The sequence below is a fragment of the Manduca sexta genome, chromosome 23 (assembly GCF_014839805.1).
Source record: "Manduca sexta isolate Smith_Timp_Sample1 chromosome 23, JHU_Msex_v1.0, whole genome shotgun sequence".
Lineage (NCBI taxonomy): Eukaryota > Metazoa > Arthropoda > Insecta > Lepidoptera > Sphingidae > Manduca > Manduca sexta.
This window is the reverse complement of record NC_051137.1, coordinates 13,485,174-13,509,273: the sequence shown is the minus strand read 5'-3', so window position 1 is coordinate 13,509,273 and position 24,100 is coordinate 13,485,174. Positions and strand designations below refer to the sequence as shown.

The window sequence follows — 24,100 nt, the reverse complement described above, 5'->3', positions numbered from 1 at the left end:
TTTTTATGAGCTGTGACAATTACCATCAATTACTTGCTTGTCTTATCAAATATACAATTAGAGTCGGTTTAAAAAATATTTTTGGAATATTCTTACCTTCGTTGTAAATTACTGAGTAATAATAGGTCGACCTTATTAAAGGAAGTGAGAATCGAAACAAACGCAGTTAGATTATATAATCCGTAATACAATTGTCTATTACTATGTGTAATTATGTGTAATTATCGTTGCCCGCAAATAGAATTTTTATTTACAATCGACTTAATGACGCCTCATTATGTTATCAAAGAATAAACATGTTTGTCTGTTGTGAGTCTGTGGAGACTTAGGTGGGACGCATTTGGGGATAGTACGGAACCGTAGGTCTAGTGGCGACCTAGTGAAACCCAAGGTCATGGATTTTAATAATCTACAATTATAATTTATGTGAATTTTTATTTCAGCTTAAGTTTACTCTGTCTAATATCATTTCTAATTGTTAGGAAATTGCACACACAATATACCTCTTCAAATTCAAACCCAGAACCTTTCACTCTTCAACCAACCTACAATCGATTACAAATCAATTCTAAAACAAGCCCACATTACAAGCAATAATTGCGTTCATCTGATTTTTCAGTAAACACGTTAATAGCGCCTAGCAGAGCGTGGCGCGCACTCGCTCGTGGCAAGACGCAACTATACGCTCGGCCCGATATTATATTTCCTTCATAGCTCAACAAACTGTTATAACAGCTGTATATTGGCTACGTGTTAGCTCGGAGTACTTACTACCGAAGAAAGCCAAACTTGCTCTTGCATTTCGTTTTGAGTGTTATTGGAAAATTCTACTGCTGGTAGGTCTCTTATGCGTCAGGGCAGGTACCCCCGTAATTTATATTTCTACCGCTAAGCAGCAGTGCTCTCACTGTTATGTTCCAGAGGTCATTCTTCTTCAAGTGCCTCTTCATTGTTGAAGGTTAGCCATCAGCTTCTTGTATTCCTCCTTGTCATTAGCCAGGTGGAACAGCTGTTCAACGGAGGAGACACCGGTCCACTCCCCGATGGATCTCAGCCACGATTTATTCCTTCCAGGAGGAGAAGAACATTGTAGCAACGTAATAACTGAACATTATAGGACTTAACATCTTGTCTCAGGGTGATAAGAGCTCTGAAGATTTGATGTAAATCATTTCATTTCATTTCGAAGGGCTAGAATTCGACCATCGGGTGAGCGGCATGCTTGCGAACTTTCCAACCGCCTTTGTACCTACTCTGTCTTCAGGTGCAGTAGGGCTACCTTTCCCTGCCGGCATACAAATATTATGGGAATTATAAGTATGAGGAATACTTTATATCTTTAGATATCCTGGTTGTTTGTAAAGTCAATGTTATTATTAATGTATAAATATTGTGTTGGCAACACCCAAAAAAGAAGGACATGGAACGGGTTGAAGTTAGCGCGATTTGAATAGCGTCTGACCGCCATAGAAGTTGATTATGAAAAGAAAACTGCTGTTTGAAGAGAAAAAGGGGTTACTCTCTAGGCTACTTTTCGCTTGGGAAATCTATGCCCGAATTATTGTAATTCCACGCGTAGCACCAACTCCTGTCGTGTGTTTTGTTGATTTACAATTGATTTATCATTAACATATCCAGTACAAACAGAAATAAACGATATCACATAGGAAATATGAATAGGATTACCACAAATTTGATAACACGTGGATTATAATTATTTAATTTCAATATCTGTGTCACTCGGTTTAAAAGATTACAGTATCAATGTATCAGGAAACTGCAAAGATATATATATAATAAACGTGCCAGATTCTTTTTAAATTTGGCTGCATTTATCAGCGTCGCCTGCAAAATGAACTTTATTGACTATTAGATTTGGTCACAGCTCGCAAATCCATCTAAGATCTCCGTTTCTGAAGTAAAATTCCCTCTAATTTAATAATTTGTTGGAGGTAGGATATATTATATATCCACCCAGATATCCAACAGATAGGTCAGCGCGCCGTAGTAAATCTCTTAATGTTATTCTGACCCGTTCTGTTGTACATATATACTACCAGTGCAAAAACTGCTTATTTTTTAGTTATTTAATGGCATTTAATAACTACCACAATGCAATCAACGATTTGCAATCCAATCTACATTTGGTTACGTCTGAAAAAAACATTTGAATATATTTAAACATCACAAATATACGCATTAATAATAATAGTTGGAATTAATATTAAACGGCTACAATTTCTATAATGTCCTTCAAATCAAACCATAACTGTGCTTCGCGTGCACAAAACTGCTTGACGCCAGAAATAGACAAAACGCTTACAAATAGACACAATCGCATACAAGAAATACATGGTAAATAATAATCAACTAAAATGATGTGATCATTACTATTTTGGACGACAACTTTTTCCAATTAAATATACATTATGGTGTGGAAGGCAATTAAAGTTGTTAATAAAAGAATCACTTAGTTAATGGTGCAAAACAAATAATAAGCGATAGTTAAATATAGTAGTGTTGTGTGCGCAGTCTCGCGGCGACCGGCGCGCGTCGCGTTCGTATCGAGTGTTGTTATCGCACGGTGATCACGGGCGCAAGCGCGTGCGTGCGCAGGCGCAGCGCGGCATGCACCGCTTCACGGGCCGCGACGAGCCCGCCCAGCCCACGCATTTGATAGAAATCGTGGAGCCAGCCTGCGACTCAGCTGACTCCAGGCTCCGGCATCTCAACGACAATCTCCTTGCGTACTCACAGGCTACCGATATTAATGGATCTCCTTGTAAACTACCGCCTAAGTTCGACTTGTGCACACCGATTTCGCCACCGCGAGCTAAAATACTAGAGTTACTAAGGCCTGAAGACCCTGGACACGACGCGCTAGAGGCGATTGTGAGGCCCATTCCACGCCGTGGACTTACCCGACCGCTTGATGAAGACACACGAAGATTCCTACAGAGAGCGTTACAATCTCCAGCACAATACGTATCGAATCCCTCCACACCAGAACCTCAAGTGCGACCTCCAGAACCTATAGAAAAAATACCTCAACCAGTGACCTCAACGCCAAAGCAAAATCCAGACGGCGAGAGATCTCTAGCAGACGAACTGAGAGAGGCGGAGGAAGACGAACGCGCCGGTGGACACATTCGAAGGGAGTTATTGAGGGAGTTTAGAAAACGCGGTGGCGGGATCCGCGATGCTGTGGAAAGGGAACGCATGGGAAAACTGGCGCTATCAGTAGAAGACGACGAAGGCGACGAAGAGAGCGGTCTATCGGCAGCGGCCAGAAGAATAGACGCGCTACTGGCGGAGTCGCGCGACCTGCACGAAGAGCTGGCGGGGATCCAAGAAGACCTGCAGGTGCTGGCCCGGCGCACGGCGCGCCGCGACCCCTGACGCGTTGGTACCGTTGCTGCAGCTTCGGACCTGCACGCTTAGCCACGCACCAACACGGCAAACACGCGCATTGGCATAAGGGTTTAGTGTTAGACCTTCTCAGTTATGTTTATAGAATGAATAGGATAGTCAAATTTCCAGTGGCTTAAGTTAAACAAAAACATTTTTGACATTAGCAAAAGTTTTTATTGGATTTGGGAGTGTTCATAAATAGTTCCAATTACCATTGGCATTGACCCACTTTTCTATCCTGGAACTAATTGTAAGTACACTGCAATCTACACATAATATAAACTAACAAAGGACAGAATGTTATCATAATTATATGAGCTTCAAAGACAACATTACTGGCCATGCAATACGACTTAAATCTACAAATATTTTTTCTTATCCGCTGTCGGATAAAATATATAATTTCCGTTGTATTATAGCCAGCAAAAAACTTGAGCACACCACCGCGTATCAGTGGCGATGGGTCCATATAACCCAATTCCTGTGAGCTTCCGTTTATCTAGAAATTATTTGGATTCTAATTATCATTAGAACAATTTACAGAAGTTATTAATGCATATTAGTAACTTATATGTTGTATCGGGTTCCTTACCGGCAAATTCTATCTTTCGCAAATGCCGCATACTTTTTTTGCACGCAGTGAAGCTACGCTTACGTAGAGACACCACTAAGCGATTCTGTGCTCAACTTGTTTGCCGGCTATAATAATAAGCCATATTACGTAATCCAAGTACCCTTATGTCGATGCGCATGACCCATACCACACCACTGATAACAGAGGTCGTTGCTCACCGCACGCTGGATTCTACTTTCACTGTTTCCACTCGAATGCACAGTTTACACCAATTTATTATTGGAAAGTTCATACCAATTATGTTTGTTGGTAATTAGCGTGTTCGCGTGTTGAATGCGTGCGTGAAGGTTTTTTTCATCCTGGCGCGATAGTGTATGTGGCAAAGGAACTTAATTAGTTGGATTCGTAAATCCTCCCAAATTACCTTTTTTGGTTTTCAAATAGGTATTTAATTGCAATACTTTAACTAGTTATATCCGCGATTTCATTTATGTGAACGACGGAATAATTTTGAAATAATTTTTAAGTGAAAAACGCCTTGAATTCTAAGCTTTACTGCGCATTTTTTCGTTAAAAAATGTTCATACCTACCAAAATTGCTTTTGCTTAATTAGATCTATCGTGATCCATCCCAAATATCTAAATAAATAAGCGGTTTATGATTGATTGCTTAACAAACGTCCAAATATATTCATATACTTAAAACCTCTAGAAACTTGTTCAAGCAAAGAAAGAGGATGTTCAGCCAGACATTTGATGTTATAAAAAACTACACCTTTATCGCCCCAGGTTTCTCCACAGCAAGCTAAAACATTGGAGACAAAAATTGCTGATATGTTCTGTTCTAAGTTACACCTAATTAAGCAAAATATTAACTGATGATTTACATTCTAGGAAAGATATGACATTACACGATAGTCATTAAGGCGATACCTCAAGGTCCATTTTCATACATTTTGTTTCGGCTTTAATCTGGGTAACTAAACAAGTATTAAATTTTAAAGGCCGAAATATCCATGATTATTAATTATTTTTACATTTTTCTTTCAACTGCGAGAACTAATCACTAACTAGACGTGAATTTAAATTCTTTACTTGCCAATACTTGTTTAGTTACCCAGATTAAAGCCGAAACAAAATGTATGAAAATGGACCTTGAGGTATCGCCTTAACATAAATTCTTTAATTACAAAATACCGGGCAGTTACCTATAAATCATTAAATACTTTTCAAAATATTTTATTAACATCTACGTTTGGTGCTTACAAAATTGTTTTGCATAAAAATTAAACTATTTTTCGGATTTTATCGCGGTTTTAATGTTTTAGTTTTCTCCCGAAATTTGTTTTGCATAATATTCCACTTAATCTAACTGATGTGATATATGTGAAAGCTTATCAAGATATTTCGATATGTTTTAACCAAACAAACTGTTGAGAGATAATTCGGACTCCGAAAATTTTTCAATTTAGCAATTACCGTCTTTAAGTGTGTCACTTGGACCCTAGTCAGAAGAACTATTAGTATCTGATACATCATTTAATTCATTTTTTAAAGGATTTACTTTGTTTTAGAAAATGTTTTTTTTTTCTGTTGAAATCAATGTACATCATTTTAAAGTTTTGAATTTGTTAACTATTTTAGTGGCTGATTGTACTTACAAATTACTAAAGATTCTGAAACAACAACCAGTCTACAATGTAGTGAAACTTGCAAGATGATGACGAATAAACAAGTCAGGTTGTCCTCTAGCCCACGCCTAGAAATACAACAAAATAAATAAACATAATCAAATATCAAGTATTCAAACGGTTAAACATGTCATGTTTAGAAATAGCGCTGTATTTAAAAACCGGTTCATTCGCACCAAATCACAACGTTTATGAATGGTTTCACAACAGAAAGCAATACTAAACTGTGTTGTGTAAAAACATTACTTCATAATAGCTTGCATCGATGTTGATTAAATACTACAAGTATCATTACCCGCGAAATTATATGAATGTGGGAGGCAAACAAAGATTTGCTGGTGGTTGGATATAGCTCATATCCGCCCTGATAGCGACCAACGTACACGAGGTGTTAAAAACCCGCTATAGCGGCCTAAATAAGTGCGTCACATTCCGAGATCAGCCTGATTATATCCAGTTCCAAAACGCCGGCATAATTGTATCGACTACCAAGGGATAATCATCTCTCGTCATTCGACGTTCTATTGGAACCCACTCCACTTACCATCTGGTGCAGTGAGGTCCATGGACAGTTCCCAACGGCTATCTTAATGCAACAAGATACCCCGGGACTGTTCCGTATTCGCCAGAGAAGGCCTCCGCGGATTTAGGTTGGTATGTCGGTGTGGGTATAACTATAAATGGGTTAGGGACTCATCCAATGCTCGTTCAGATGATTGTATATTCCCGAGTGTCGACATTGATCCGTAAAACCGTACAACCAACATAACAGCTCCTTCCTTCGAAATTGCTTGTTCTTGTTCTGAGTTCGAAATGGTGGTTGCGAAAACGCGTTTTATCTCCGCAAAACAATATACAGTACATTTTCAAAAAAAAATAATAGACAGTAGACAACTTGCGTATACTCCTGGCCTAGGTCCATGATCATCTAATGGAGGTGACCAAGATCAACATGATAGGATGGTGGTTGGATTAAAACGCAATACAGTCGTACGTGACATACCGCCACATGACACAATTATGTATTTCTGCCTTGTTCTCAACGACACTCAAATAACAATACATATTTAGCTCTGGGTACAGCTAGGTTCGGGCCTATTTATCCTCACCGGTGAGGATCGCGACGCATGTCATTATTTAATTAAAATATTGATATATATTTTCCGCCTAGTCCGAGCTGGGTTTTTATAGTTACATGATATATAGCCTATAGCACTCCACGAACATAGGGCTATCCAACGCAAAAAGAATTTTTCAGTTTGGACGGGTAGTTCCTGAGATTAGCGCGTTCAAACAAACAAACAAACAAACAAACAAACAAACAAACAAACAAACAAACAAACAAACAAACTCTTCAGCTTTATATAATAGTATAGATTATGCTTTGCTTTTTGATTTTATCTCTAGCACTAAATGTGTGTAAATGTCCGTAGTTATAACGTAAGTCTTAATTATTATTATTGCCATGTCATAAATGCAATTACTGCGTACGTGACTATTTTTTTTTTTGTTTATTTTGTGTTGGAATTTTTGACAAACACCCAGCCATCTTTTTATTCTTTTGCCGCATTGTGGCATGAAGATAAATTTTGTATATACTTCACGCTAGTAACCACTGGGATAGACATTGCATGATACTTAACACCACTTATTAGATTACCTAGTAAATTGTCATCATTGTATAATCTTTTATGTGACCAAATTTTTGTTACATATCTCTTAGAGGAAGTAACATAGTTGCAATTTTAAAATAAGTAGAACAAGATAACGCAATAATGTAAAGTATTACATATATGTTTTAATGTCACAAACATTGTCCAAGACGTCGCGTCGCTTGCTCCATCAACTTCAGTAACTCTCAATTTCATGGCAATATGTCAATACCAATTAAAAGTCTATGATAGCCATCTTCGGCGCATTAGGGACGGCAACGGGGTTTCTCTCACTGAAGATATATAGCTGTTATCCACAACCGCCTCAAACAACTAAACACCTTATTTGTTTGTAGGCGGAGTCGGTGCGAGCATGCCGGTGCGCGGCAGCTGCGCGGGCGCTGGTCGACGAGTCGCAAGCGCTGCGCTACCTGGACGACGTGGTGGCGCTGCTGCGGGGAGATGTCGCGGCCGCCGCGCGCGTCAGGGCCTGGCCTTTCGCCATCGGCAGGCGACAGCCCGGCCGCAACTATATTATATGATAGGTGAGTTTGTTAGGATACATTTAGACAGTGCCAAGGCTGTCACTCGGCATAGGAAACTCTTTGGGTAATGGCAGGTACACACCAGATCGGTAGATCCATTAAAAACTTTAAAATCGAATGGAATTGTGACTTTCAGTTTATCTTACTTAGGTATGTTTTAAGTACGAAAAAGCTCATACGAAATTTAATTATCTTAAATAGATCAATCCACGAACAATTCCCAACGCCAATACGTTATCATTATACTCATAAGGCTTTGTACATACATACATGTACAACTATAAATTCATGAAATCAAGTGCACCTTTCGAGTACATTCCATAATCCATCATCACTTCCCCCGCATCTACCGCAAAGTATCTGCAAAACATTTTGTCTTCTGACGTGAGCCACTCGAACTTATAATTTGATTAAAGTTCAGCCCGTGACAGCGAGCCGTATTGCTAATTGTCGTGACGCAACGGTGCCGGTACGGCCCGGGACTGAGTTTCAAGCCGCAGGGATGTATTTAGACTTTAAGATAGGGTTCGCGAACCCAATATAAAAAATAATACTTTATTTATCACGTAGGCGAACTTTGCACTTGTGATACGTCAAAACAAGTTATGAGAATAGTTATTATTGCTAAATTACATTTAAATTGAACTGAGGATAATTTGAATTAAGGATAAAATTTATAAAAAAAGCACAAGGGCAAAGAAGCTAGCTCGAGCTGACAGGTAAGAAAAAATAAAAAGATAACGCATCGCGATCCTCACCGGTGAGGCGGATATGAGCACTAACCTAAGAAACCTATCAATCTTTCAGTAGCTATAAGTAATGACTACCCAAAGAACCGAGCAGAAAAAAAATCGGGCTTACTTTTATGTCATAAATTGCCATTTTTTAAGTCTTGTATATATAGATACAGAATATAATAATATGGATGTGTAAAGTTTGTTAGTACGAAGTCTGTAATACGGTAAGATATAAAAAACATTACATTTGGACTATACAGCTAGCTATAGTTTATTCCAAATACTATAGTATAAATATTATGTAAAAAAAATTAACAGGAACGAGACGCTATATTGGCTCTCATTTATTATTTAGTAACGAATGTGTTGTTAGAAATATTATGTTCTCAATTATTGTCAAAACTCTATACTATTTCGATTAATATCCCCTTTATTATAAAAATCGTCTTATAGACTAATCTTTTTGCCAAACACCGTTAGTGATGAATATCCATGGCGGACTTATTGTTCAGTAATTACATTATAAACAGTAATCTGTTTGTAATTTATTCATAATTATAAGTAAAACAAGCCTTTTCATATACCTGATACTTAGCATACATTTAATAACATATACAAAATATTAAGAATGTAATCATCAACATTTTTTTCTGACAGACTAATTCATTGTAATATATTATTTTGACGAGTACACGACCTGTTTCCTGAGCGTGGAAGTAATTATATGCCTTAAGATATAACATAATGATATATGATATTATGTAACGAACAGGTTTGACTACTATGTTTTTGTTGATTCGCATAGTTTGTTCGTAAAGTATGCGAATTAATATTTGTCCTAAAACAGTTAAAAGGTTAAAATCGGGTTCATGGTCTAAAATCTGTGACTATGTAAGTTGACAAGTATAAAATATAATTATTCGAAGGTCTAAATATTAATGTTTGTTTCTCTTAAAAAAATGAATTATATAGTTCTTCGAAATACATAAATAACACACATAAAACAATAAAGCTAAATGGTTTTTTCTTGTATTCATAACTTAATGAAAATGTGGATAATGAATTTTATTTCTATGGTAAATTTAGAGTAGCAAGTTCTTGCAACAATATATTGCGCAAAAACTTCTAAATATGTTACAGTAGCGTCAATATATCAATAGTTCTATACACGTGAAACTTGCGCAAGTCCTTCAAGGTTCAAAAGCAGAAGTCAGCTTCCTATGAATATTAACACGTTAAAAATCGCTTGTGAAGGTCCACGGGAGACTCCACGGTAGACTCAACGGGGGTCTATGTGGCATGACCAAATAATCTGGGTTCAAGATTCGTTAGCAGCGGTCAACGAAAATTTATCTGGTTTTAATAGTAAAGAACTAAAATGTTGGCTTGTCTTCATCTATGAATGTTGGCAGATAATATTTTAAGCAGCTCAGCGACTGTTGTATGTAAAAACTTTAATATTCTCGGTTATGGTAGAAATTTAGCTGCAGGAGGTCCATCATAAACAGCTAAATTTTGAAAGTGGTCTATGAGAAAAGAAGTTTGAGAATCTCTGCTTTTTCTACTTATATATTTTTATTTCTACTTAAAATAAATTTATATAAAAATATGATATTCTTAATACTAGAATTTCCAGGGATACCCAAACTAGGCAAAGCTATCTTTAATATCATATATCAGCCCCCGGCAGTAACCTAAGACCGGCCCTGAATGTTGTTACCACGACATTTTGGCGGTTCTGTAATCCCTATTAACTCATTATTTATTATTGATGGCTGCCATTACTGTAACGATTATCACTTGGTATAATTAATAACTTCACACCTGTGCCGCGGAGTCATATGTAGAGATGCAACATTAAACCCATTATTTACTTGTTCACGATTTAAGTTGCTGAACAACTGAATTTTATAATAAAATAATAATATCAGCCCTGTATTATATACGATTATACTGTGGGACACGGGCCTTCTCTATTACTATGAAGGATTAGGCCTTAGTCCACCACACTGGCCTAACGCGGATTAGTAGACTTCACACACCCTTAAAATTCCTATAGAGAACTTCTTAGATATGCAGGTTTCCGAACGATATTTTCCTTCACCGAAGGCAAGTGATAATTCACAAAAAATACACACATAATTTTAGAAAAGGCATAGGTGTGTGCTCTATGTATTTGAACCTGCGGACATTCGTCTCGACAGGCGGTTCCACGCTCAACTAGACTATCACCGCTCCATGAGTTTCTAATTATAGTATATCTCGGCGACGAGATAACGTCTGCGTAGAGCCTTATTTATATTTCAAAGTTGTTATAAAACCTTTAAGGATCAGGGACTCTCAGGTTTTTTCGTGATATTTTCCTTCATTGTAAATATATTAATTAAAAAACACCACAATATTTCTTAGTAAGAGGTTCATTGAGTTGGGATGGATACTATTTGATACTTCGGTTCCTTCTTGTTGGGCTACATTTGTGCCCTTAAAGCATCTTTAAACGTAACCATTACAAACAGTATTATATTACAAAAAAAAACTAAATAGACTTCTATATCTATTTTTAGAATTAACTAAGACACGTATCAAAGTAGGTATAATTTATAGAATGTAACAGCAGATAGCCACGATCTCATATTTATCGATATAGTTTTTGCGACTACAAAATTGGTTTTATGCAAAAAAAATATTTAAAATACCTCACGTCGCCTACTGTGAAAAAAATAACAAGTTTATTACAAAAAACGTTTGTTAAGTTATAGATCAATGCAGGTATGTGTACAGAAAATACGTACGTTGTTAGGTTATTTATTCTACGGCGAATTTGGTCCCATTGTTAATTATAATTGTTCGTTTTAGCGGTGAAGTCAAATTCCTGACGAAACCTAAACACCTTAGGAGTCAGGTTCTTAATAAAAATCTTCAAAACATGAGCTTACATTATAGCTGTAAGTTATAATATTTTAATTATTGTAATCGTAGTGGTAAATCTGCTGGAAAACCTAAAAAAAGGGTGATCTATGAATAGTTTACATAAGAATTTTTAAAACCGCTATAGTCTAGTTGGGTGTGGAACGGACTACCGAGACGAATGTCCGCAGGTTCAAAAACCAATGGCACGCACCTCTGACTTTATAAAAATTATGTGTGTATTCTTTGTGAATTATCGCTTGCTTTAACGGTTAAATAATCATGAGGAAACAGCATACCTAATAAATTCTCTATAGAAATTTTAAGAGTGTGTGAAGTCAATTCGCACTTGGCCAACGTGGTGGACTAAGGCCTAAACCCTCTCAGTAGTAGAGGAGGCCTGTGTCCAGCAGTAGAACATATAATACAGGGCTGATATTATTATCTATAAGACCTTGAAATAATGAGCTATCATTTTGCCTTCGCTCGTGTTGACCTTAGCTCCACCAACATATTGTACCTTCGGTGTGGACAAGGGCATAATTGAATGCGCGCGGGCAATACCGTACCAATAAAATTAAGTCGTGCCAAAATAATTAAAAAAACACTAATATGACAGTGGCAGTATGGTATGGCGAAATAAGACTGAACTTGATGGGTGATATTCTTCCTCCAAATAAAAGCATGTTTTTAGGGCGCATTGGCATACTTAAGTCATTTTAAGAATCTTTAACAATTGTGCCCTTGTTTCACCGAAGATACGATATATATCCGGCATAAGTGAACATTGATATTGCTCTTCTTGCTCAATCCGATCTTTCTATCAACTCTAGCTCCTGTGGTCAGATGTTATAACTAGTAATACATAACATCGTGCGGTGATCAAAGTAATCGAGACGCAGTTAAAACTTTTTCTACACAAGTAAAAACAGATAAAATTATCACACGAGAAACTCAAATTACCAAAGTTGGAACAAAAACTTTACTAGACAAGGTAACGTAAATTAAAATTTTGTTTTGATTCTAGAAACTTCAGTTGGTGGTTAATTTAAGGAATAAGGCACACTTTATTGACGTTTGAAAGACAAAACACAAACGCGAGTAATACACACGTTATTGCCGTGTGTATTCGGTCCCATGATGTGATAGACTCGTACCCCTTTTTTTATTTCTTTGAATGACGAGACGAGCCTGCCGTTCGCCTGATGGTAAGCGACGCGACCGCTCATAAAAAGTACTAACACCACAACACCTTGAATTACAAAGAATTGTTTGGTATTTCACTGTGATCGCCGTCCTGAGACGTGAGGTGTTAAGTCTTATTATGTCCAGTAGTTACACTGGCAATGTTCTTCAAACCGGAACACAACACTACACATTACTACTTGGGAGCAGAAAGAGACATTATGGTGGTACCTATCCATACGAACTCTTACATATTATGAGATACCTACCACCAGCTATATCAAGCACAAATACCTAAAAAAAAAACACTTTACCCGAACCGGGATTCAAAACCAATACCTCAGAGCGATAGTCAAATCACGCACACAATGCAGCTATACCAACGAGTTCAAATTATACGTCAATTTAAATTTCGATTTAAAATCACAACGGAATCCGCAATTAAGGACTATAATCCCACATTATGCAAAACCGCATTTCACAACATTCCAAAACAATTATGGCGAAAACATAACGAATGCAACAATCCGTCGATCGATCCGCGAATTTATTAACGCGGTTATGCAATTAAAGACTTTATTCCACTGGACACAAATTCAGTTTTTTAAATTGATAGTATATCTTTCCCAAACTTGGTGTCCATCTAAAACAGAGGTTCCCAAACTTTTTGATCTCATAGAGCCCTTTTAAGAGGGGCGTCTGGACAGTTATGTTGGGTTCACTATGCCTCTTACGACCCCTATTAATATTATCTGCCTACATTGATACTTAGGTGAAGTCAAGCTAACATTTTAATAATAATTTACTATCAAACTAGATAAATTTTCGTGGACCCCCGTCATGTCTCCCGTGGATGCCTGGGGGTAAACCTAAACTTAGGGAATGAATAATCTAAATAAAAGACAAGATTTTTACCGTTTTCAGTTAGAACAATTTCTCAATGTTTCACCTTCTTAAAAATATTAGGACCTTATGAAATGATAAAATAATGAGGCCGGCATAATTTTAGCAACTATTAGGTTGCGTCGCATGTTCTACTCTAAACTTAGTCACTGTTATACTCGAATAAAAAAAGTTTGCTAGAACCGTGTTTTAAAACCGAGGTTTTGAGGCTTATAAATCGACCACCCGCATCAACGAAATCATGTTACCGTAGCCATCATTTTGCATACATAATCATTAGAGTTGATTCCGGCTATTGTTTATAATTAGTGATGTGCCGATTCTGGCGAACGTGAAAGCCGGCTGTGAGTAATTAATTTTGACAGAAAATTAAATTAACCGCACGTCATTTTGTTGAAATTTCTACGCAACAAACGTGTTGCTAATAATATTTTATATTGCTTTTATTAGATTTAACAACTTTTTAAATTACATAAATTAAATTTCGTATTTTTTCGGAATGAAAATTAGCCTATGTCGCTGTACGAATCTATTACAAGAAAGGATTATATATAATGTATTAATATCGGTTATATATAGTAAAATAACATTTGACCTCTATAATGTAAATACTATCCCATTGCTAAGAGGCATTCTAAATATAGACGGAGTTATTGTGATACTTTACATTTAATGCTTTAGGAAGACCCAATATTATATATTCCTATTTCAAATATTTTAGTTTTTTTTGTCGAATTTCAGCATGCGACTAGTAGGCCACGCGTCACCTCATTCGGTTTTATTAAAATATTTTTTTTGCAATAGCGACATCTCTATTCATAAATTTGCATTAATTATTAATTGCGAACTCAATAACTACTCGATCGAGCGTGTATTCTATTAAATCGTGCTGCCGGACAATATGTCCACCGTAATATCATTTTAAAATTTCAAAATAAGAATGATGAAATACGGCTTTTTAGTCGAATTCTTATTTTAAAATTTAAAATGGACTATAATGACCAGTATTTCAACGGGACATTGAAATTATTGTGAATAAAATGTACCATTCAGTACTAAGACATAGACCTTGTGACAAAGATTTTTAAATTGACATGTATAAAGTTATTAAACAGGAAATCCTAATCGAAGTTCATGTTGTGTGGCGGCGAACGTTAACCGCTAAACTTATGTGGTTATCCTTGTAATTACGACAAAAACAAGCGTAGTTTTGTCTCGAATGTTGCTCAACATTGTACCATAATTATACTATGTAGAATGTGTTAGAATTAAGTTTTTATACTAGCTATAAGTTCGCAAATTGTTGAACTTATAGCTAATATAAAAACTCCACTGTACGTGACTAACTTACTAGTACCCAGTGATAATGTTTATATTCATGTAAAATTAACCAACCGCCGAAATTAGAATTTAGAAGAAAGACGATTTATAATATTTACTGTATTCAACGTCACAAATTATTTCACAACCACCAAAAAATCATGCCTTTTTCTAAATACAATTTTTAGGGTATGTGATGTATGCCAATCCGCACTGGGCCAGCGTGGCGGACTAAGGCCTTATCTCTCTCAGTAATAGGGGACACCCGTGCCCAATATAGGGACAGTATACAAGGCTTATATTAATATTTTTGTATGTTAACAATTTAAGTTTTCAATAATGGCGTGACGTAAAATCCTATCTCGCTATCCCCGTCACACGCACGATAGTCAATCGCAGTGACGTCACTAAGAGATTTTTTTTTATCATTTGACATAGTTATTGTTATTTCAAGTTCTTGTAAAAAAAAAGTTTAATTATTTCTGATTTTACACAACAATTTCTGACAGATTTTTGATAAAATAACCTATATTAAATCACTAAAATTCAATTATTACGTTTGTTACAGTGAGACACCGGAGTCCGTGACCTCGAGCCCTGTCAGCCGAGACGGCATATCGCCTACAACCGTACACACCAACAAAGCGATCGCGACTCATGTTACGGACATACGTAACGCATAACAATTGCAAATCATACTTGCGATGTTATAAATTCCCTATGTTATATTCGGAAACAAAACGATCATTAAATATTTTTAATTCTATAGTTTTCAAAGTAATTGTTAGGTAACGGAATTATGAAAGAAACCTGTAAAATGTTATACATTATTTAGATTCCGTCAATATTAACTCTACCACCAGTTCGGAAAGCAATTCTCATCAGAGAAGATCGGGCAAGAAACTCTGGTGTTGCTCTTTTCAAAAATCAGTTTAAGGTATAAACTACAATACATAATATAGAGAAGAAAAAAAATACAAATTCTTTTTAATCTTTATTCAGAGCAGTTCATTTATATGCTCGTAAAATAAGTGATAAATTAATTTTAAATTTCCATACGAGTGCACAACCCTCTCATATGTAAAACGTAGTTGATTTTTGATTCCGTTCCTATACTTAACAGACACTTATTTACTTCATATAATATGTATACTCATACTAGCATTATCCAACTGATAAGCGGGGAACATGGTCACCTGAAGGTAAATCACCATTATACCCAAAATACCAAAGGAATTGTTACTTTGCTAGTGTTACACATAAAATTAACTACTCAAGATCAATTAATTAGAAAATGAATGTCTATGTTAAAATTATGTAAATATGATGCCAAATTAATTGTATGTTTTATCTTTTTGATTTTCAAGTTATTTAACGTAAGGACGAAAATAAATTACAAACAGGGATTAGCAATTGTTTTTAAAGAGCTAGATATCTTATCGTATGTTTTAAACATGAATATTAATAAAGAAATCATTAGTATATTTATTCCAAACTTTTAAAATTGTAATTATCAATTATAATGAACTAAATATATTGTGATTACGAACTAATTAATCTTGTTTACACATGTATGACTATTTTAATGAGATTATAACAGTCATTAGTATATAATATTTTAATGCATGCATCGGCGTTTATCTTAAGCTGTTGACAAATATAGATGGAGACACCAATGTACGCGCTCACAGATAAACAATTTGTTAATAAAATCACCTCTCAGGGCCATAATAGATGCAAGCTCGCTCTCAAGTGCGGTTCAGCTGAGACGCGGTATCTTGAAGTATTTATTTAATGAACACACATTTATGTAATATCTTAAGTTACAATAAGTGACAATACACTCACGGATTTTGATAATTGACTCTTGTTAATAAACAGCACTGTCTCACCTAACATGCGCTTAAATAACAGCTGAAGCGTTGTTTATTAATAGTTCAAGACTTTAAATGACTACTTTAGATCCTACTCAAAGCTGAGATTGATTTGTTATTACGGCCCTCAGAGTTGCTTTTAGAATGATATAGATGAGGACAATTTTGTCCCGCGTAAGTCATGTATGCAACGTAATGAACGACACTTATACATTTACCCCCTTATTCATAGACGTTTTTTGTCTAAGGACGGAGTAAAGCTGTGATAACAAGTCTGTTTCTCAGTGCTGACGGCATGGCAGCCTTCGCAGTGCGTAGAGATAGGGCCGTTGTGATTGTCTAATTTTGTTGTATCTCAATATTAGCCAATCACAACGGCTCTATGTCTGATTCCCAGTGGCGTTGGGCACTGAGAAACAGACCTGTTATCACAGCTTTACTCCATCCTTAGATAAAAAAACGTCTATGAATACGGGCGTTAGTTTTAAATGAAAACCTGAGAATAAAAAGCTACCTATGCATCTGAATACACGTGGGATTGCGTGAATACTATATCAGTCTTACTTATAAAAATATCGAAAAGATATGCTTAGTTACGTATTCACTACTCTGCTCTTAAACTTCTAATCACCGGTGATGTTTAATTTTGACAGCTATTTAAGCAATGACTTAAATAGCTGTCAAAATCCACCTCTAAACGTTAAACTTTGTAAGTATTTTTTTGTTAATCGGTGGCAAAGCAATTGATTAAAACATGAGACGATTTTAAAAGTAAGACTAATGTGTAGCTGATTCTTAGGTTTTCATGTGAAATAAATATATATTATGTCACTTGCATCCAAGATGTGTGCGATGCCTGTTTCATTTTATCGAGATCAATACTTTTCTCATTTTTAGATCTCATTGTATAGAATTTACACTTATAATCCTGTATCAACGCCGTAGACAACCAAGTAAGAGAGGCATGAACTAGAGATGCAACTAGCTAGAACCAACTAGAACATCAAGAATCTAAACAATTCTACTTAGTTGCATATGTAACTGCAACATTACGAAGACAAGTAATTTTGAACATTTTAATAAATATTGAAGCTTAAAACCCTATATTGATATTAACTTGTCTATGGCGCTGAGTATTCTAAGAAAAATAATTTCATGTCCATTTCACCCAACGTCCCCTACCTTGGGAGACTTAATTCTCAACACATCATCAGCCTACGGCGCGGCGCGGCGCCACCACTGTCAACACGTTCATAGTGTTTGCGTTTCCTTAGTTGCCTTAGGCGCTCGGCGCGACCAGATTAAGCTGCGCCAAATGCATTTTTATAATCCGACGCATACGTTCGCAATTTGAATGACGCGACTGTCAAAAATGGCGGACGGGGACTAAGGCAAAGCGCCCCAATTTTTCCGTGTGTTAGACGTAGTAACTTTTTTATTTATATATTTTATGGTCAAATGGAGTGAATAGGGTAGAAACGGCCTTTTACAAATTTAAAATTATTAAAAATTTGTTTAAATTAAATAATAGTAAAGTGAATTTATTTATGTATTATTATAGTCTGATCAAGAAAATAAAAAACTCGCGATGTCCTAAAATATGTAACATTTTTTTAATGATAACACGAAAAAGCACAAGTGTCTTAGCAGAGTTTTTATTTTCCTGTTCAGGCTATGAAATACATTATCCCTATTCACACTATTTGAGTTTTAACCGTTTTTGATCTATAGGTGTAATGTAATATTAAGAACTACTGATGTTGATCTCTGAGACTGAATCTACGATGGTTAGTGCTAACTTTACTTCGATCAAATATTTGAATCATTAAACAAATTGATGGGAAGTTATGTGTATTATTTACTACCATATTCAAAATAAATAATAAACAAAATCAAATAGGAAACTCCCCTATTGTTTATTTATAATGTTTTCTAGACTTAAGCATATGTATGTGGTTGAAGTATTGTATCTTAATAAATAAATAAATATAAAATCTTTATAAACAGTTTTTCCTGGTCATTAGGAAATAAGTATTACAGTTTCTGTATATTATACTAAGTAGCTATAGGTACATATCGTAACTGTTGTACACTCTTATAAGCTCTAGTATAAACGTCTGTGGTTTGATAGATGATATTATTGTACAATTATTGTATTTTTATGTAAACAATAATAAAAAAAATAATACCATTCACAAATATTCAAACAGATAACATACGATTCCCAAAAACGATGTGGTAGAATTAGACCTTTAATATTTTGTGTGCTATTATAACTATTGTTTCAATAAAATGTAAGTTGACCGCAATTTTGCAGCTGATGCGTGAAAGTAACATATTGTGCCCGAGGATTACAGCGAGACGCAACCTGATATGGCATTACTCATGCGTCGTATTCACCAATTGTCTTTATATTTATTAACATTACTTTATTTCCTTTACGGGTAGACAGAAATGTATCCCGCAATTCGTTAGTACCTAGTAAAGCGGAGAGCACTATATTTTTTTTAAACCTGCACGACAATGTGACCCTACTGCTCCTGATCGTAAGGAGAGGGGGGTTCACTTGTATTTCGACTGACGAGAGACAATTATCCCTCGGCAGTCGACACAATTATGCCGACCTTTGGAACCGGATATACACAGACTGATCCCGGAACACGACACACTTACGTGGGCAACTATGGCGAGTTTAAACACCTTGTGTGTAGTGGTCGCTGTCCGGATATAAAATATATACTACCATCAGCATACATCGAGTACTGTACTATAATATATCTGACGTTGTACTGTATCAAGCACAACTCCAAATTCTAGGCTGATATTGAGCAGAAGAACCTAAATTATTGACTGGTTATTTCTTTTAATAGAAGAGGTAAGCGGCTAAGTCTCTCCTAAACGCTAATTATCACTACTGCTTAACATCCACGGAGGAGATGCTGTCTCCTATATGTCCGTCTATTGCTAGAATACCGGAACATATTTCAGAAGAGCCAAACACTATTAATCCCTTCCTAATTTCTTTCCTTTCTAGCAACGCTTATTCTTCTAATAGTTTGAGAAAAATATCTACCCCTTTCTTTTCCCAATATTTACCCTTTTTTTTTTAAACTGGTAACTCATTAATAATTCAGGTATTGTGTTCGAGTGCTGTACTGTTTACTGATCTTTACCTACAAATTACTCCTGTAATGTGGTGGGCCCCGCATGACCACGCTGGCTGCCAAGTCTTTGAAACATCGGGAGAAAACCAAAATATTAAAACCGCGATAAAATCCGAAAAATAGTTTAATTTTAATGTCTAAAATTCGCGTAAACATAAGACATCATTACTCCGGTCCTAATATTTTTCCTGTAATGTCGGCATTGTATCTGTGATTCTTATAGTGTACTAGCTTATGCTCGCGACTTTGCCCGCGTGAAAGAGTTTTCTGGGATAAAAGTCCCGCTATATATTTACCCCCTTATTCAGAGACGTTATTTATCTAAAGACGGAGCATTACTGTCATAACAAAGCTGTTTCTCAGTGCTGACGGCATGGCAGCCTTCGCAGTACGTAGGCCGTTGTGATTGGCTATTATTGAAATACAATATAAACAAAGCTGAAAAACAGACTTGTTATCACAGCAATGCTCAGTCCTTATATAAATAATGTCTAAGACTCTGGGAAGGTTATAGGCGTTATATCCCGGGTAAATACTAACTCCCTTATTAACTATCTTCATACCAAATTTCATAACAATCCGTGCAGTAGTTTTTGAGAAAATCGATAACATACAGACAGAAAAGGGGACTTTGTTTTATAATATAGATTATCAAAATCCGTATCAGTCAGTGTAAGATCGAGGGTATGTTCGCTGAGCCCGATGCTCAGGGTTCAAGTCCGTATTGATTGAGTGAAGCGGCGCGGCGATGTTGCATCCAGTGATTCTGTTTTCTGACAAGCACGCGTGATTAATGTGCTGGCCGACAGGGTTGCCAGGTTTGGGGATATTTTGCCGGAAATCGGGGAAGTTGTGGAGACTGCTCCTAGGTAAACATTTTAATAACTGTGGATAAAAATGGCGTATATATAATACTAGCGACCCGCCCCGGCTTCGCACGGGTGCAATGCTGATACTAAATACACAACAAAAAAACTGTGAACGTTGTATATAAAAACATAGCGGCCCGCTCTGGCTTCGCACGGGTATAACATAACAAAATAACAGTATTTCTCCACTATTTAATGGACGTTATTATACATATAAACCTTCCTCTTGTATCATTCTATCTATTAAAAGAACCGCATCAAAATCCGTTGCGTAGTTTTAAAGATTTAAGCATACAAAGGGACATAGGGACAGAGAAAGCGATTATACTATGCAGTGATAATTATGGAAACCGACTGAAGTCGTCTTTTAAGTATGATATCGATATACTGTATTCAGAGTTCGATTTTGTACTCGTAATTCCACAACAAAAATACGGCCATAGACTTCACCATTACAATATAAATAAATCAACAAACCATCAATAAAGACTTTTGAAATTCAGTATTTTTGAGAGTCCCCCTGGGTAGGTACCACCGCAATGTCTATTTATGCCGCCAAGCAGCAGTGTAGGTACTCACTGTTGTGTTCCGGTTTGAAGGACATTGTAGCTAGTGTAACAACTGGACAAACTGAGATTTAACATCTCATGTCTTAGAATGGCGAGTACAGTGGAATACTAAACAATACTTTGTAATTCATGGTGTTGGATGGTATTTCTACTGTTTATGGGCGGTCGTATCGCTTACCATCAGGCGAACGGCAAGCTCGTCTCGTCATACAAAGAAGAAAAAAAGTATATAATAAAAATACCTCGTTCCGAATAAGCTGGACACCCCAGCCCAAATGAACAGACTAGCGACGGAGTGGGTCGAGCGAACTAAATTGCTAGTGCCGCCACACGTTCACTGTCATTAGGAAATTTCCTTACGACCGCAATAACACTGAATTGTTATTGTTTCCTTATCGAAATTGTATTACTGTCTGCTATTACGTTGGGTATTAGAATTTAGAGCTTGTTGCATTAAGATGAGGTTGAGATATGAGCGGCGATTGGCTATTTGGGAGTATGACCGCAAGACAAAGGTCTGAAGGTTCAAAACCCGTACGCACCTTTGACTTTTCTAGAAATTGTTTTGTTTTATGAATTATCGCTTGCTTTAACGGTGAAGGAAACATCATAAGGTAACTTAGACACTTGACTAGTTTTCGATAAGAATTTCGAAGATATATGAAGACTGCCAAGACGCACTAGGCCAGCGTGGTGGACTAAGGCCTAATCTCCCTCAGTTGTAAAAGAGACCCATCCGCAACAGTGAGGCAGTATAGAATTAGGCTAATTTTTAAATTTATTGCGTTCAGATAGACTGATAGATTCGACAGAGGACCTTGTTTTATAAAATGTAGCGCAAACTGGCTAATTGATTAAGCAATCAATAAATATAACAATACGTGGTCCCATTCTATTGGTTAACTAGTACCTAAACTTTTACCAATGAAGTGTTGGTATCATGGTCACCCTACCCCCGGGGCACGTCTTGTAATCTCTGCCGGTGACAGAGTGACGCGTGGCCACCGTACTCGCTCCTCGCTGCAATACTTACAACGTGGCTATGCCGAGATTTAAGATAAACGCTGGAGACTGGAGAGCTGCAGCCAATTTTACAACTATTTTAATGGATCGTCCGAGGTAATACCATGGAGGAATTATGTGATATTTTGCAATTATTGAGGTCAATAAGACTGTATAAAAGCCAAAAAATACTTTACTGTGATTTAAAACCGTTTAGCTCTCTGGTAATATAATAATATCAGCCCTGTATTATATGCTGTCCCACTGCTGGGCACGGGCCGCCTCTACTACGTATTTATGTTGTCTAAGTAAACGGAATAGGGGACCTATGCTTGATTTTGTACATTATTCTATATGTAATGGTTAATAATACGAAAAAGAAGCACTCCTGCGAGAACTACATAAATATTGGTTAAAAATGAGCGAGTAATTCATATTTAAAATATTGTAATGTGCAGAAGTGGGCGCGATGTGGGGATATCGCTTCGTCTCTTTCTTTTGCACGCGTCGTAATTCCCGATGACGTCACATGTGGGTATTTCGTCTCTTTTCTGTTTCTTGTTAATTACCCCTTCCACCGAAATTCAAAGATTTATAACTTGTTGATTTTTTACCGGATTTCAATAATTCCTTCTGTGTTATAATTTTTATTATGTAAATATTTGATAATAGTAAAGAACAAAAATGAGTCCGGTACCCTATTGCGAATATTTGTTTCCTATGACTATTTCGGGATGAGATCACGATCCTCAGTAATGAGGGGCCGACTGAAGAGAGAGAGATGATGATTTCAGTGTTTTTATATTGAATTGTGTTGGGCCTGATAATGGAATGTTCATATTTCCCCCTCTTGACGCATTTAAACCTACATCACTACAAAGGAAGTTGCGTGCCGCTTGAACTATGGGAAAACTATGCCATTATGACAACCATTGATCATGCCTACGACCCCAGTCTGAACAAAACTTTATCTACATTAGATCAGACAATCGGGGGACGTAACGCACCGCTACAGCTTTATATACGTCTAGAAGGACGGTTATAAAAATGAAATGGCCTTAATACCCGCTACAGACGGAAAAATACTTTATATCCTAGTAAATAAGATTTATTAAAACCTTAGCAATGTAGTATTCGTTTTAATTTGTTTTTTGAATACTTTTTGGAGTCGGTGGCTAATTTAAATTGAACATTGTTTTTGTATATTTAAGGTGACAAATAAAATTTAAAATAAGTCATGCGTTAAAAATTATCGCTGAACAAAAAAAAATATTAGGGCGAATTGAGTCGTCCTTTGAAGTTCTTTAAAAAGTGTAGCATTTGGCCCATAGTTGTTAGATTTCAGGAGGGTTGAGATATTTTGTTTCTACAGTGCACAGGATTGAGCTCAGAAATTCGTTTTCAAAAATACCTTTGTTGTACAATAAATACAGTCTCATTATAATTTATGAATGTATTGACTGAGCTAATATTTACATAAGTAGTTTGTTATGCACGTATGTTCTACATCCTAATTAAATACTAGCACGAGAAACAAGAAAACATATAACATTCCCGGGTTGAATACGGTAAAAAGACATCAAGAAATAGAGATAGTATGCACTAAACTTATGTCTCCATAACTCTCCATCTAGACGCATAGCTTGTTGATTCGTCACATACATTGCATCTAGACATATAAAAATCAAATCTTAAAG

General features: G+C 36.3%; 1 protein-coding gene across 1 annotated transcript; it reads left to right on the top strand.

The window, feature by feature from the left end:
* Window positions 1-2,525: 2,525 nt before the first annotated feature.
* On the top strand, window positions 2,526-18,643 carry LOC115445347. The gene is made up of 3 exons (XM_030171581.2): window positions 2,526-3,363; window positions 7,685-7,873; window positions 15,494-18,643. Exons 1-2 carry the CDS (start codon window positions 2,629-2,631, stop codon window positions 7,868-7,870), a joined length of 921 nt encoding a protein of 306 aa, XP_030027441.2. The 5' UTR covers window positions 2,526-2,628; the 3' UTR covers window positions 7,871-7,873; window positions 15,494-18,643.
* The last annotated feature ends 5,457 nt before the right edge of the window (window positions 18,644-24,100 follow it).